We start from the raw sequence: 16,423 nt of genomic DNA on the forward strand, positions 1-16,423 counted from the left end.
ATTGATGCTTCTCATCTCTCTCCCTTCCTGTCTGTCTGTCCCTATCTGTCCCTCTCTCTGACTTTCTGTCTCTGTCACAAAAAAAGAAAGAAAAGTATTCAATAGCTATGTCCTGGTCAGATTTCTTTGCACCAGCTCTGAAAATGTGTTCAATGGTACATGAGCTCCATAGGATATTCCATTTGGAAAAAAGACTAGAGGTCAACTAAGTTTGGGGAGAGCTACATTAGAAAGGCTCCCTGAGTGGTAACAGGGCACCCCAGCCTGGCAGAGCTTTGAGTATCCTGCAGCGAAGGAGCCTGCAAACTTCATTCTACTCCACCTCTCCGAGCATTGTTTGGCCACCAAACCCCCTTTTTATCAACATTTTAAATATTTCCAACCCCCTGACGGAGTGTTCCGTGGAACACACTTGGAGAAACACTGCTCCAGACCTAGGTTCTGACTGGTCTTATTTCAGCTCTGAGCCGGTTCCCCTTCAGTAGCCACTTCCATTCTCTCTTCAGAACCCACAGCCGGATTGGACCAAGCCAGTCTCCAGAAGGCCTCTGGTTCCCAGCCATCCTGGAGCCCACAAACCCCTAATGCCCATTCCACCCCCTACCCCTCACCAAATTTAGCCTAGAGTGAGGGGGTGGTCAACTGCCTCCTCTCCTTTGAATTGTGAGTGAAGAAAGAGGGATTAACCACCTCCCTCCAGAGCTGGGTGTACCCAGTGATGATAACTCTTACTTTCTACCCCCAGGGGGAGAAAGGCGATGCTGGCAACTCCATTGGAGGAGGCAGAGGGGAGCCCGGCCCCCCAGGGCTGCCCGGGCCCCCAGGGCCAAAGGTGAGTCTTCCCCACCCCCATCAGTGCTCAAAGGGAGATACTTGCCTGAGGCTTCTGTGCTCAGCCCATTCCCGGGGACTCTGTGTCCTGAGCACCTTGCCTTCTCTAGTCTTCTGCTCCAGAAGTGTGGTTTTTTCAGCAGACACTGGGGAGGTCATTTGGTCTGAGCTCCTACTTCCAAGCAGTAACTGCTTGTCCATCCAGGAGAGATGTCCACCCAGGACAGATGGCTGGTCCTATTGGTTCAAGTAGCTATGACATAACTGCGTCAGGGACTGCCGGCAGCAGAGCTCTGGGACAGTCAGGAAGGCCCCTCGCCTAGGCTCTGAGCAGGTCTCAGGTTAGCAGGCAGCGGGGCATTGGAGGCGGGAGCATGTGGGGCTGCCTGCACTTTCCTTGCTCTTGTGGAAACCGCAGCAGTGAGATCGGGTTTCCCAAAGCGGATGCTTCCTGTGTTGCTTGGTTTGTTTTAGCAGTACAGGGTAATGAGGGGGGGGTCTCTTTCTTAGTATAAGGAAAGATTGATTCCAAGATTGGCAGCAATACACACATTCATTCCGCTGACGTTTATCGGCCTGCTATGGGCAGTGAGGCTACAGAGACCTGCCCTGGGCTGGCCACAATCTAGCAGGACAAACCAACACACAGTTCACAGGAACATAGCGTAGGGAGCCACAAGGAACCCCACAGACTGGCGAGCTGAAGTGGGAGGGGTGTTTTTTTGCTAGAGGTGCCCTACAAAGAACCCCAAACTGTGTGGCTTAAACTACAGACACTTATTGTCCCACAGGCTGGAGACCCCCTCCCTGTGTGAGTGATGTGGGCCCAGCCACACCCTTCCCTGTGCCCATGCCCCATGCCCATCTGACCTTGCCAGGAACAGAATGCCCCTGGCATGAGCACCAGCTTTGCCAAAGGTGGCCTTCCCGCCTGGACTCCGGACATCCTGTTTTGGAGTTTGTCCCACTGACCCCACAAGGCATAGATACCTGGCATACTTTGGGTCTTGCTTTGGACTTAGAGAGAAACCTGGTCACTATTGTCCCCATGTCGTGGGACAAAAGAAAGGGAAAGTTAGCAGACTTCCCAACATCATGTCCTCTTCCCTTTCCAAGCCCAGGCAAATGATTAATAAGTGACCTTTGGGATAGGCCTCCTCCCCTGCCCCTCCTGTCCTGGGCATCCTGGGCCCCCCTGGCTCCCCCCACATATACCCCAGCCCAGGCCTTTGTTTCCCCGATCCCCCAGCCAGGGGGAGGTGTGCTTTCACAAGGGTTTAAGCTCCATAAGGACCCGCCAAGGGCTGCTTGCAGTCCACTGTTGGAGGCCAAAACAGAGCTAGGCACGTGTGTGTTAACTGAGAACTGAAAATGGCCTGGGGGACGGGGGCAGGGGAGCAGGGTGGACGCCAGCCAGTGGTTCAGAACTCAGAGGAGGAAGGGAGTAGATAAAAGGGCGCTCAGAAGGAGGTGAGACCCAGACTGGGCCCAAGAATGGGTAGGAGTTAGAGAGATGGAGGGGTAAGTTTGTAGAGTCTAGCAGAGAAAGAGATGGAGGCCCAGACACTTAATACGCTAGGACATTAGGAGAGTAACCACCTTTTGCCCCCTTGAGCAGCTGTCCAAGCTGCCCCGCATGCCTCATCCATCTCTCTCCTTCCCCAGGGAGAAGCTGGCATTGATGGCCAGGCCGGGCCCCCAGGACAGCAGGGAGACAAGGTACAGAGAGGCCTCCAGACCTGAAAGGTGCAAGATGAGGGTCAGCTTGGGAGTTCCAGCCTCCGCTCAGAGATGAGCAGTTTGGCCATCCCTGAGGCTGGCCCCCCAGAACTCAAGGCTGACCGGCCATGACTCCTGCCTGCCGCTGTCCACTGAGACAGCAGTGGTGCGAAGGCGGGCCTAGGACAGGAAACCTAATCTGGGGAGCGACCCAGAGCTCCTGCTGTTAGCTTCCAGGCACTAGTGAAGGGGCCTCCCACTCCTCTCCAGCTGACCCTCCTCCCGGGGAACGGTCGGGCAGTGCTGCTGTGTGCCTCCCGGGGAAGGGTCGGGCAGTGCTGCTGTGTGCCTCCCAGGTGGGGTCGGGCAGTGCTGCTGTGTGCCTCCCAGGTGGGGTCGGGCAGTGCTGCTGTGTGCCTCCCGGGGAAGGGTCGGGCATGCTGCTGTGTGCCTCCCAGGTGGGGTCGGGCAGTGCTGCTGTGTGCCTCCCAGGTGGGGTCGGGCATGCTGCTGTGTGCCTCCCAGGTGGGGTCGGGCAGTGCTGCTGTGTGCCTCCCAGGTGGGGTCAGGCAGTGCTGCTGTGTGCCTCCCGGGGAAGGGTCGGGCAGTGCTGCTGTGTGCCTCCCAGGTGGGGTCGGGCAGTACTGCTGTGTGCCTCCCAGGTGGGGTCGGGCAGTGCTGCTGTGTGCCTCCCAGGTGGGGTCGGGCAGTGCTGCTGTGTGCCTCCCAGGTGGGGTCGGGCAGTGCTGCTGTGTGCCTCCCGGGGAAGGGTCGGGCATGCTGCTGTGTGCCTCCCAGGTGGGGTCGGGCAGTGCTGCTGTGTGCCTCCCAGGTGGGGTCGGGCATGCTGCTGTGTGCCTCCCAGGTGGGGTCGGGCAGTGCTGCTGTGTGCCTCCCAGGTGGGGTCAGGCAGTGCTGCTGTGTGCCTCCCGGGGAAGGGTCGGGCAGTGCTGCTGTGTGCCTCCCAGGTGGGGTCGGGCAGTACTGCTGTGTGCCTCCCAGGTGGGGTCGGGCAGTGCTGCTGTGTGCCTCCCAGGTGGGGTCGGGCAGTGCTGCTGTGTGCCTCCCAGGTGGGGTCGGGCAGTGCTGCTGTGTGCCTCCCAGGTGGGGTCGGGCAGTGCTGCTGTGTGCCTCCCAGGTGGGGTCAGGCAGTGCTGCTGTGTGCCTCCCGGGGAAGGGTCGGGCAGTGCTGCTGTGTGCCTCCCAGGTGGGGTCGGGCAGTGCTGCTGTGTGCCTCCCAGGTGGGGTCGGGCAGTGCTGCTGTGTGCCTCCCAGGTGGGGTCGGGCAGTGCTGCTGTGTGCCTCCCAGGTGGGGTCGGGCAGTGCTGCTGTGTGCCTCCCGGGGAAGGGTCGGGCAGTGCTGCTGTGTGCCTCCCGGGGAAGGGTCGGGCAGTGCTGCTGTGTGCCTCCCAGGTGGGGTCGGGCAGTGCTGCTGTGTGCCTCCCAGGTGCACAGTGACTGAAATGCTGTGGGGCAGGAGCTGGGGGGGGGGGGCAGGTGACCTGGAGGTGGCAGCAGCTAGACACTGCATGAGCTGGCCAACTGCAGTGTCATCAGGAGTTGATTTGTAGTAAAAGGTTTCTTTCTCCTTCACTTTTACTTTGTCTTTTTTTTTCAATTGTCTTCAATGTTAACATTATCCGAGAACAACTGAACTGTGGTTTGTTTTCACAATTCACACTAGTGTTTCATTTATTCCTTTAGCTCTGTCCTGTTTCCAACAGGGAAAAAATCCCCCCGCTTTGCCCGCTCAGGGAGGCCGGGGGTTCCCCAGCCTGCAGTGTGAGTCTTCCACAGACAGGGCCCCTAAAAGAACTGCATGGGTTCTTCACAGCAATATCAACCTAGGCAGTTGACAAACAGTGTCTGAGCGCTTGCTACCTGAGCAGAATGAAAATAAAAAGATCCAAAGGGCCTGGTTTCAGCTCCCAAGGAGGTGGCTGACAGGGAGGCCGGGGAGAGCTGGCCAGACGGACACAGGAGGAGTCACTAACAACTAACACCGAGAGAGAAAGAATATCTTTCAATGCAAAGCTGGAGGGAGAGAGGAAGGAGAGAGGAGACGAGGCCGACGCTTTGCGATAGAGGGGAGCCTGCCCAGTAGTGTACAAGGGGCTCTGCATCCTCCTGGCCCCCCGACCCCTCCATTGCCCCAGTGCATGGCCGACCTGGAGACATCAGTTTCTTTCACACTTAGCTTTATACCCATTTCACTCCAATTTTGTCATGCAATAGGGGGACCCTGGAGCACCTGGAGAACAGGGACCAGCTGGCCCCAAGGTATGTGCATTTCTACCCAGAGTCACAGCACAGCATCTCACCTTCCTGGGGTCCCAGAGCAAAGTGGCTTGTCCCTGGGGCCATGAAGGGGAGAGCGGGGAGGAGCTTGCTGGCCCCTCCCAGATGCTCTGGCATTGCAGCTGTAATTGTACTCGCTCTCCTCCCTGTCAGTCTAGTTCAGCCTTCTCAAGGAGCCGAGCTCCCTGAGCAAGTTCTGCGAGCACTTGGAGTTTCCTGATAGGCTCTGCCTCTTGCTGCCTGGATCCGCCTATGCATGGCCAGGCACAGCCTGTGCTGGCTACGGTCTCATTTGATAGACAGCAGGCAGCAGTCATCATCAGGTCCCTGCTGGCCCAGGCGCTGGGTTAAGATGTCATTTGTCCTGTAGGGCTCCAAGGGAGAACCAGGGAAAGGAGAGGTGGTGGATTGCAATGCCAGCATCAGCGAGGCTCTCCAGGTGAGTGGGGGCTGGCCCTGAGGCTGGAGATCCAGAGGGGCCCACAGGCCCCCGGCTCTGCTCCAAGGCCTTGAGAAGGGAGCATGGCGACACCTGGGTCGATGTTCCCAAGGCCAGGCCTTTGGCAGGGCTTCCGGGATAGTCGCTCCCGTGTTCTCTCTCCTTTGGCCTCCCACTATGCAGCTGCCAGGCAAACGGCCCCCCTCAGTTGGCATCCAGGTGACCTGGCTCTCCGTCTGACCCATTATCCTGGCTCTGGGTAACTGAGAGCCACGACTGGGGCATCCTGGCATCCTGCAGGGTTTGGGGCCCGTGTCTCCAGTACACACACTCCCATTTAACATGTCTTCCTGGAACACATCTCCTTTTTGTGTCAGTGTGATCATATTTCAAGGTTTCTTCACCCTTGAAAGCGGAGCCCCTCCCCCTCGCACTGTTGGTATTTGGGGCTGGGTAATCTTCGTGGTGGGCTGTGGAGGAAGGCTGTCCTGTGTGCTGTAGGATGTTCAGCAGTGTGCTTGGCCTCTCCCCACCACATGCCAGTAGCACCGCACCACCAGTTATGACAACCAAAACGAGTCTCCAGACATTGCCATATGTCCCCCGGGGGCAAAATTTCCCTAAGTTGAGAACTCCTTTAAATGAAACTTTCTGTGTGAATCCGTTTACGAGGTGTACAATTTTTTTTTCATGCCAACAATTGTCCTTCAAATTATTTTTTGAGTGATTCCATGTTTTGCTATGCTGTGTCTGACTGTTTAAAGAGCAGCACATCAGACCATTGAAATCTAGGTACTGGGACAAGAGGAACAAGAGAGGGAGTGTCCTGTTCGGCAATTAGAAATAGAAAGATTAAGAGATGTTGCTTCACTTGGCAAAGTGAAGGAAAGGTTGTGGCCATTTGAGGGCTTGTCTGAGTCCATTGTGGGACAGCCTCAGAGCTGCATTCGGTGAGACAGTGATGTTCTCTGCCTGGTGACTACAAACCTCTGGGAGAGGTGGGGGTGCTGTGGAGCCAGGAGACACAGAACCCACTCGTTGGAGGGGCCCAGCTCCCGTGTTCCATGACTGGGTCGAGGAGACCTAACAGGTGGCTCTTGACATGCTCTTTACCTGATCGCACGGTGTTAGTTTTTTAGGAGATCCTGACGCTGGCCTTGATCGTAAGTCTTCCTCCTCTCTCACTTTTGCCGGGCACCAGTGCCAGGGTGAGGGAAGCCTGGAAGCAAGGCCTAGAGGTCTTGCCTCGAAAAAGCAGATGCTGTCCCTTCTGGGCGAGGGTTGACCCTGCAGTGCCAGGGCAGAGGATGGCCTAAGTCTGAGCAGGAAGTCTCAGGAGCTGCCCCGCCCTGGGTCATGGCTGTCTGCTAGAGTGGCTCTTTGCCAATTCAACTGTGCATACTGGTCACAGTATCAATGCTGGGTTCTCAGTGCAGCTCTGTCAAGGAAATAGAGGGGTAAGGGAGGATGGTTTATGTCTCCCCTTTTCCTCAACCTTCAGCTGATAAAGTGCATAATTCTAAAAAAAAAATCAATAGCAACCCTCACATTTCCTAGAAATCAATTCCATCTACCTGCACCTGGAAAACCAGTGCATTCCAAGCCTGGCTCTTGCGCACGCGCCTACCAGTGACGGCATCAGTGGATACTTGTAGTTTGAACATCACCACCAGGTGGAGAGGACAGGGAGGTTGACGAGTCCTCAAACTACTGACATTTTGTTTCACTTAATATTTTTCATGTCCATGTGCCACAGAACACACTTAGGGGTGACACAGACCCAGAATCTTGCCAACCACATGATGCCCCAATCCCAGAAACTGGTCTTAACCACATGATTCTGGATTCAATGAACTTCATTTGGAAACATTATTTAAATATGCATTATTTAAGATAGATTTTGGAAGCAAAACTTTCCTGGAAACATTTTTTTCATTTTAAAAATCAACCTTTAGGTATAATTTATATACAATAAAATGTATTTGTTTTAGGTGTCAAGTTTGCTATGTTTTGGCAAATGTATCTGTATACAGGTATCCACCACCTAGTCACTCCAGAAAGTTCCTTCATGGGCCCGAGGAGTCAATCTCACATCTGCCCCAGCCCTGTGCCACCTTGACCTGCTTGTCCCCATGGATGAGCTGAGTTCTTCCAGAGTTCCTTGTGAATAGAATTGTGCCGTGTGTAGTTGTCTGTGTCTGAGTCTTTCTCAGCATCATGTGTCTGGGTCTCGTCCACGCATGGCAGGTGCCAGGCCTTGGTCCTCTTTTCACTGCTGAGTAGCATTCCATTGTATTGACGTACCAGACCTTCACCTGCTGGTGGACATTTACCTTGTTTCCTGGAAACATTTTTAAGTCACCATCAGGGCAGGGCAGATTTGTCCTCTTCGGGCCCAGGAGCCTCCAGCGGTGCCTTAGAGGAAAGAGGAGGGAGAGGCTTCTGGGCATAGTTCTAGGACCCCCATTACCCCCTTGAACCTGGACACACTTAGTGCTTTACATGATGGTGTCCCCATATTATTTCTTTTACAAACACAGGGTTCCTGCCACTGATGAAATGTTGTACAATGCCGATCTCTATAAACCAGCCTCTATATATAGCCCTCTGGTGACAGGCCACTCCTCCTTAGCCAGGAAGTTCTTCCTTGAGTCTTTCTTTTCTTTCCTAGGGGCCCCCTGGTCTTCCCGGGCAAATCGGCCCACCTGGAGCTCCAGGGATTCCAGGCCAGAAGGTAACACTTCTCTTAACAAGAGGGCACTGCATGTGTCTCTGCACGTACAACCCCATGGCTGCCCCTTGTCCCATGACCTTTTCATCCTCCCCACGCCACCGCGTTACTCCGGCCAATAATTCCTCCCAAAGCACCATGGTACACTCCACATCGCAGCCGCTCTCACCCTCCCACCCTCAGTTCGGCCACTCTTCCCTGGCTGCCTGTCTCGGGCACCTGTACCTTACAGGCCCCTCTGATGTGGTAGAGCCTGCCCCACCGGACCCTGCACCAGCCAGCCCCACAGCAGTGACCCCAGCCCACCATCAGGGAACGTGGCCCTTAAGCCCGTCCCCAGTCTCACACCTCCCTCGCTCCCTGCCTTACTCCCTTTTATACTCTGCCCTCAACCCCTGTGACTTTTCTCAGAAGGCCTTGCGTATTTGTGCCTCTGCCCTGTGCTCATGAAATCCTCTCCCCTCTTCCTTACCTTCCAAAGTCCACCTCCGCCTTGAAGCCTCACCTGATCTATCAGGCAAAATTCACTGCCCTTTCCTCTCCACTCCTTTCATAACACCTACATCATTTTACCTTGGAGGCGCACCTACTTGATACCTGGCATCAAAGACAGATGCCACGGTCCTTCTATCTCCCTCCCTGACCTGAAAAAGGGACTTGGGTTGATGTGAAAATGAAAGAAGCTCCCTGTGGGGCAGCCAGCCCGGGAAGCCGAGTGTGAAGGGAACAGGAGGCAGGCAGTTGTCCCATGGAGCCCTGGAGTAAGTGCCCAGGGCCCTCAGTGACAGCGTGTGAGGCTGGGGCTGAACCGTGGGCTGCAGAGCCAGAGTGCTCAGACGTGGATCCTGGCTCCACTCTCCACTAACTAACCGAGGGCCTTGAGCACACAATTCCATGTCGGGGATCTCACCTGTAAAACAGTGATCAGGCAAGCCCATGCCTTCTGGGGACTCCTGTCACACAGGAAGTGCTGCCTAACTGACAGCTAACATTCTCCTCTGCTTTGAGAGTAACCTTTAGTTATTATGGCTACAGGGGGAGATTGGACTGCCAGGCCCTCCAGGACACGATGGAGAAAAGGTAAGAACAGACCCTCCCAGACAAACCTCTGAAGACGGTCCTTGCCCTGGGTACGGGGGGAGGGGGAGGAAGGGAGGCCCACCCTGCAGAAGCCCTGCTGAGCCCCACACTGTGATGGGTTGGGGCTGGTGTTGAGTCCCCTCGGATGCCCACAGGGACTTGAAAAGGCTCTCTGCCTGGTCCAGCCAAGCACAAAGAGCCAAGTCTCCTAGGCCAGCCATTCTTTTGTGTCCTCTCTCATTTTCTCCACTAGTGTCTCTAATAAGTATTGTTGATGTTTTCTAAAGGGACCTCGAGGCAAACCAGGAGATGTAGGCCCTCCTGGTCCCCAAGGCCCCCCAGGAAAGCCTGGGCCTGCAGGAATAAAAGGAGAAGATGGACATCCTGGAGAGAAGGGAGAGAAGGGGGAGACAGGGCAGGCAGGCCCCCCGGTGAGTGCCAGGCCTGCGGACCTGACTCTGCCCTCTGCATGCACCACCCCCAGCATAGTGCCAGGCCTGCGGACCTGCCTCTGCCCTCTGCATGCACCACCCCCAGCATAGTGCCAGGCCTGCGGACCTGACTCTGCCCTCTGCATGCACCACCCCCAGCATAGTGCAGGCCTGCGGACCTGCCTCTGCCCTCTGCATGCACCACCCCCAGCATAGTGCAGGCCTGCTGGACCTGACTCTGCTCTCTGCATGCACCACACCCGGCATAGTGCAGGCCTGCTGGACCTGACTCTGCCCTCTGCATGCACCACACCCGGCATAGTGCCAGGCCTGCTGGACCTGCCTCTGCCCTCTGCATGCACCACCCCCAGCATAGTGCAGGCCTGCTGGACCTGACTCTGCCCTCTGCATGCACCACACCCGGCATAGTGCCAGGCCTGCTGGACCTGCCTCTGCCCTCTGCATGCACCACACCCGGCATAGTGCAGGCCTGCTGGACCTGACTCTGCTCTCTGCATGCACCACCCCCAGCATAGTGCAGGCCTGCGGACCTGCCTCTGCCCTCTGCATGCACCATCCCCGGCATAGTGCCAGGCCTGCGGACCTGACTCTGCCCTCTGCATGCACCACCCCCAGCATAGTGCAGGCCTGCGGACCTGACTCTGCCCTCTGCATGCACCACACCCGGCATAGTGCCAGGCCTGCTGGACCTGCCTCTGCCCTCTGCATGCACCACCCCCAGCATAGTGCCAGGCCTGCGGACCTGACTCTGCCCTCTGCATGCACCACCCCCGGCATAGTGCCAGGCCTGCTGGACCTGCCTCTGCCCTCTGCATGCACCACCCCCAGCATAGTGCTGGCCCTGCAGCCTCGGACTGGGGGCACGAGAAAGACTTGCTTCCCCCTCAAGCCTCTTCCTTTATGAAGGCCCGTGTCCCACCTCAAGAGACTGAGATCTCATGCTGTCATCTTCTGTCTGTATCCTCATGAAAGTCCCTGAGCCTGGCAGAGCCTAAGTGCCCTCATCGCTAGAATGGGGACAATCCTGCCTCCCTTGGATACCTCGCTAGCTTGTTGGAAAAGAGATAAAGCCATGGGTTTAAAACTGCTTCTTGGGAAAGCATGCAGATGCCCTCTACTCAGGAGGTACAAGCACAGGGGTCTTAGCCCACCCAACGAGGCCACTGCCTTGACTTGGGAGCCTTCTCTGGGCATCAGCGGTTTTTGTCTATGAATGGTCATCATCTTAGACACCTGCCCTTGGAGGAAGCCACACATGCATGCCACATTGGTCACACATGCATGCCACATTGGTCACACATGCTCAACGTGATGACCTCACGCTTGACTAACAGAAATCTTTGTTGGTCTTTAGGGTCTAGATGGCCCAACTGGGGAGAAAGGAGAACCAGGTGGCCAAGGGAGACCTGGAGCAACAGGACTGCCTGGCCCAATCGGGCTCCCGGGATTCACAGTAAGGCCAGAGGGCTGGGTACCCAGGTTGTCAGCAGGCAACTGCGGAAGGGTCACCCCTCATCGCAGCCGGCAGCCCAGCAGGTGCCTGGCATGGCAATGAACCTGCACTAGCCCCAGCCTGCCCAGCCTGGGGCGGGGCCCCCTTGATGAGCAGATACTTTCTGTGCTGCAGTTGAATAGAAACAAGAGTTCCAGATCCCTCAGCCCACAGCATGGTGGCCTCAGTCTTCAGGTGCCCACATAGTTCAAAGACGCTAGGACTTTAGGATTCAGAATCCACTTCTCACAAGTGGGAGGAAGCTCAGAGGTCAAGCAGTCCCAACTGTGACTGACTGGCTGCCTCAGCTAGGACAGGAGGCCGCTCACTGCCTTCTGACATATCCCCTCTTTGTGGGGCAGCTCCAAGCAGGAGGGAGTCCTCCTGGGTGTGGTGTGCAAGCTCCTTCGTCAGCATCCCCCCGCCGGCCCTTACTCTGCCTCTGGACCCTTACTCGTTGTCTATAGCTGCTTAAGAAACCACCACAGCCTGACCAGGCAGTGGCACAGTGGACAGAGCATTGGACTGGGATGCAGAGGACCCAGGTTCGAGACCCCAAGGTCACCAGATTTAGCGCGGGCTCATCTGGTTTGAGCAAAAATCCCACCAGCTTGAACCCAAGGTCGCTGGCTCCAGCAAGGGGTTACTCGGTCTGCTGAAGGCCCGTGGTCAAGGCACATATGAGAAAGCAATCAATGAACAACTAAGGTGTTGCAACGCACAATGAAAAACTAATGATTGATGCTTCTCATCTCTCTCTGTTCCTGTCTGTCTGTCTCTGTCTATCCCTCTCTCTCTCTGAAAAAAAAAAAAGAAAAGAAACCACCACAAATTTAACGGCTTAAATAGCGTGCACTTATGATGTCACAGTTTCTGTGGGTCAGGAGTCCAGGCACATCTCGGTGGATCCTCTGCCCAGGGCCCGGCCAGGCTGCAGTCAGGGTGTCGGACAGATGTGTTCCCTCTAGAGCTGGGATCCTCTTCCAAGCTTGCTGCTGTTGATGTATTCCAGTTCATTGCTACAGCAGGACTGAGTGCTTCAGCTCCTAGTGGCCGCCTGTAGTTCCTTGCTACACGGCCTTCCCCATAGTAGGCAGTTCCCCTTTTTTTTTTAGATTTTATTTATTCATTTTTAGAAAGAGAGGAGAGAGAGAGAGAGAAGGGGGGAGAAGCAGGAGGTATCGACTCCCATATGTGCCTTGACCAGGCAAGCCTGGGGTTTCAAACCAGTGACCTCTGTGTTCCAGATCAACACTTTATCCACTGCGCCACCACAGGTCAGACAATGGCAATTCACATTATGGCAGCTTGTTTCTTCAAGGTCAAGGCCAGCCCGCAAGAGTCTTTCAGTGTATGTTAGCAAGACAGAGAGCTGTGTGTGTGTGTGTGTGTGACATATTTGTAACAATCTTAACATATGTCAGATGTTATCGTTAGTATGTTATAATTTCTAACATAAGCTTATCACACAATCACAGAGAGACATTCCATCACCTTTGCTATATGCCATATTCTGTTAGTCCATCCTCGGGCCTGTGCCCTGCAAGACATGTACAGAATATCAGCCTTTCCTCCTACGTGCTGAAAACTCAGATTCTTCAAGGCAGCGGCCACAAGCCACCTGCCTTGTCTTTGCCCTTCAGGCTGACACCTCCATAGACAACAACTAGGCCTAGTCTAGTTCCCGTCCAGCTTGTCACAGATTTGAGGGAATGTCTGCCCCAGGCTCTCCTGAGTCCTGGCATCCACACCATGCTGTTTTGTGCCCACAGGGAGAGAAAGGAGAACCTGGGGAAAAGGGTGATCTGGGAGCAGAGGTAGGTGGTGCCTGCTCTGCCTTTCGTGTCACGGGGGTTAGTTGACAGGGACCTTATCACACTGCAATCTCTCTAGTGTGCACAATCTCTCTAGTGTGCACAGTGATTTGGGAAGGGACCAAGAAGGTGAACATTCACTGAGCCCCCAGTCTGCTCCATGGTCTCCCCATTAATCAAATCCCTCTCTGACATTCATGAAGCACCCACCACATTTCATTCGTAGGGCTGAGCCTGGAGATAAGAAAGCAAACATAACAGTCCCTGTGCAGCAAACAGCCCCCAGTGGTGGGTACTCGAATGGCAGCAGCTAGGGGGACGGGTGAGCATTCCCAAAAATGGGTCATTTGAGCAGGGTCTTGAAGACTTTGTAAGAGTTTGTCTAGAAGGAGTTCAGAGGCAGGCTTCCCAGAGAGAGAGGCATCATTCTCTGAGAGGAGTGGTGGTGAAGAGAAGAGGAAAACAATGGAGTAAGAGGTAGTCAGGATAGAAGCCAGGTCCACATAGAAGGGAATCGGTGTAGTATTGTAGGTGCAAGGGAAAGGACCAGGAAAGCAAGAGGTCAAGGATACCCAAGGAAGAAGGTGCTTGGTGGGAAGGCCTGGGCCACTCAAACAGCACTGTGGAGTTCAGGGAGAGACCACCAGACCTTCTCGGTCCCTGAGGAAGTCCCCTGGCTCATCACTTTCAGTGTCGCCAAGACCCGTCTGCATTTCGTGAAACAGGCCTGATTATATAACATGCGTGTCACTTATTTGGAGATGGAGAGCTCCTAAAGAAATACTCTGAAATTCAGCATTTTACCCAAAACTGTTCCCTCCAGATGTATTTGAAGTAAAAATAAGAAACAGCCTACATTTCTAACAAGAAGGAAATGATTAATAACTTATGGTAATAATACTGATGGTAATAATAGTCCCCATGTTGGAGAGCATTCCTTGCGCTGAGCACTGCTCCAAGCCCTGGCTAAGCAGTAACTCATTTTCCTTGCACTCAATGAATAGCACATTGACATTAAAAGGAGGCTTGTGAGCAACTTGCAAAAAATGGAAAAACAGGTTTCATGTTAAATTAAAAAGAGCAAAGGCTTTATTAATATCTATATATGTATCATAAATATTCACATATATTCTAATATATTTTATGCATCAAAAAAGAGTGAAAGAAAATCAAGTAAAATATTACCAGTACCCAAATATTCATTCCTTTTCTTCCTTTCAATTCTTTTTAATTTAAAATATATTTTAATAGGTCTGTATTACTTTAGTGTTTTATATTTTAATTATTACATAGTAAAATTGACTTTGGGGGGAGCGTGTGTACACTTCTGTGAATTTTAATACATGCATAGATTTGTATAACCACTACCACAATCAGAATACATGAATTACTTATGTATAATAAGAAAAAAATGAGTAAATTTCTTTAAAGCAGTTTCCAAAGATTGCGTTCCCTGCAAGAAGACTGCATTAGGGAGCTGCAAAGTCCACGGGTCCAAGGGATGTTAGGGGTCTCCATCTGTCCAGTGTAGGGGCTCCCTCTATGGTGGACTGAAGAAAGTCCCCACCCTGGTCACACCCAAGGGATTCCATCCCTGGGAAGGCAAAAAGAGCCCCAAAGCCGAAGCGAGGTGACCGGCTCCGAGGGAGCAGGCAGGTTCCCAGCACCTGTTGGGTGGCCACTGTGGACAAGCGAGTGTCCATCTTCGTCAGAGACAGAACCTGCAGTGAACACCATCTCCTCAGAGAACACTGCCCTCGGTCCTCTTCTTCACTGGCCAGTCAAAATATCTTCTACTTCAACCTGCCCTCAAGGGAAACTGAGGCCAGAAGTCTCTATTACAAATCTGGGAGGACTTGAGGAATATTCTTTAGCAATATCTCAGCCTCCCCCAGTTCCAGATAACTAATCTCTGTTCCTCTAAGCCAAAGATCTCAATTCAAATGTCTACAAAGGCCAAACATGTCACAAACAAACATAAAGGTCTGGGTTTAAAGACAATAGGGAGTGGTGGGGACTGAGGCAAACTGAAGACCTCCTGACCCACCTGGAGAGGCAAGTTCTCATTTAGCTCCAGGCATTTGTTGCCATGAATGAACACATGAGCAAGAACTTAGTGCTGCCAGATTTTCTGGCTAAAAAATAAAATAAAATCTAGGAAGATAGACGTTTCAAGGACATTTGCCAGCACTAGTTTGGGGTTTTTGTTTTTGTTTTTATTTGGGGGGGTTGGTTATTTTTGTTTGTTTGTTTGTTTGGGGGGGGTTGTTTTGGGATTTTTTTTTGCAACATTGTAAAGGCTAATGAGTTGTTATGAGTTTGTGACTTGTTCTAAGCCAGGGGTCCCCAAATTTTTTAGACAGGGGGCCAGTTCACTGTCCCTCAGACCATTGGAGGGCCAGACTATAAAAAAAAACTATGAACAAATCCCTGTGCACACTGCACATATCTTATTTTAAAGTAAAAAAACAAAAAGAGAACAAATACAATATTTAAAATAAAGAACAAGTAAATTTAAATCAACAAACTGACCAGTATTTCAATGGGAACTATGCTCCTCTCTCTGACCACCAATGAAAGAGGTGCCCCTTCCGGAAGTGCAGCGGGGACAGGATAAATGGCCTCAGGGGGCCGCATGTGGCCCGCGGGCCGTAGTTTGGGGACCCCTGTTCTAAGCCTTCTTTCGGGAAACTGTGTGTTGGGCAGTTCTGTCATCTAGCTTTGCAGTCTCCAGCCAGACCCTAGGCCATGTCAGAAGGCAGGGCCGCTTACAGTGTGACAGGAGTGGACTAACCATCTCCCCTGACTTCTAGGTTCCTGGGCCACCAGGGCCAGAGGGGCCTCCCGGACCTCTGGTAAGTTTGGAGGGCTTGTCAGTGTTTCTGTCCACTGTGATTGGGTCCCAAATGTCCCCTCCCCATGGTAGTCTCTGGGCTCAAACTTAGCACTGGGTCATTGTCACCTTCTCCTCTAGGGCGGGATTTTCTCATCCACAAGCCCCTCTCCCCCACCCCCCATATTAAAAAGGCAGTTAAACAGGCACCGTTCCAGTGACACTAAGGAGCTTGACATTGCCTGGTTTCTTGGAAACAGTGGACTGGCCCAGCAGCTCTGGGGTCCAGGCCCACTACCCTGCAGGGGGTCACTCTGTCAGTAAGCTTTGACCTTTGCTATCAGACGTCTGCTCCTCTTCTTCCCTCTTCCTATTAACCAACTGGCAAGACCAGGATTAAAATTAAAAGTGACCTATTTAAAACCAGCCCCACTGAATGGGCCTTCCTGTGGTTACAGATGATAAGACAAGGCTTTTGAAAGACCCCTTTGCATTGCCCCTAAAGGGGCCCTCAAGTACCCTAAATCAATAGATGCCAGTTTTTGCTTCTAAGGGGTTCATGGTCCTGAGGCACTATGACACCCACTGTCATTGGCAGAAACAGTAATAATGATAGTGGCCAACATTATTGTAATTTTCTGTGTGCCAGACACTGCTCTAAGCACTTTGCATGTATTAATTTATTCAACTTTTGCTGTGTTTCACCTCAGTCTTCCTTTCATGAGACTCTGGTC

The 16,423-nt window shown here is 53.2% G+C and overlaps 1 protein-coding gene across 1 annotated transcript in view; it reads left to right on the top strand.

Annotated features, from left to right (window-relative positions):
• COL13A1 (collagen type XIII alpha 1 chain) overlaps window positions 1-16,423 on the top strand; it is an 88,105-nt gene that overhangs the window by 51,379 nt on the left and 20,303 nt on the right. Inside the window, exons 21-30 of the mRNA XM_066244147.1 lie at window positions 746-832; window positions 2,497-2,550; window positions 4,786-4,830; window positions 5,219-5,287; window positions 7,959-8,021; window positions 9,054-9,098; window positions 9,386-9,529; window positions 10,905-11,003; window positions 12,815-12,859; window positions 15,670-15,711. Of these exons, the coding sequence (XP_066100244.1) occupies window positions 746-832; window positions 2,497-2,550; window positions 4,786-4,830; window positions 5,219-5,287; window positions 7,959-8,021; window positions 9,054-9,098; window positions 9,386-9,529; window positions 10,905-11,003; window positions 12,815-12,859; window positions 15,670-15,711 (693 nt within the window). The remainder of the gene's footprint in view (window positions 1-745; window positions 833-2,496; window positions 2,551-4,785; window positions 4,831-5,218; window positions 5,288-7,958; window positions 8,022-9,053; window positions 9,099-9,385; window positions 9,530-10,904; window positions 11,004-12,814; window positions 12,860-15,669; window positions 15,712-16,423) is intronic.

The sequence above is a fragment of the Saccopteryx bilineata genome, chromosome 9, assembly GCF_036850765.1.
Source record: "Saccopteryx bilineata isolate mSacBil1 chromosome 9, mSacBil1_pri_phased_curated, whole genome shotgun sequence".
In the NCBI taxonomy this organism is placed as follows: domain Eukaryota; kingdom Metazoa; phylum Chordata; class Mammalia; order Chiroptera; family Emballonuridae; genus Saccopteryx; species Saccopteryx bilineata.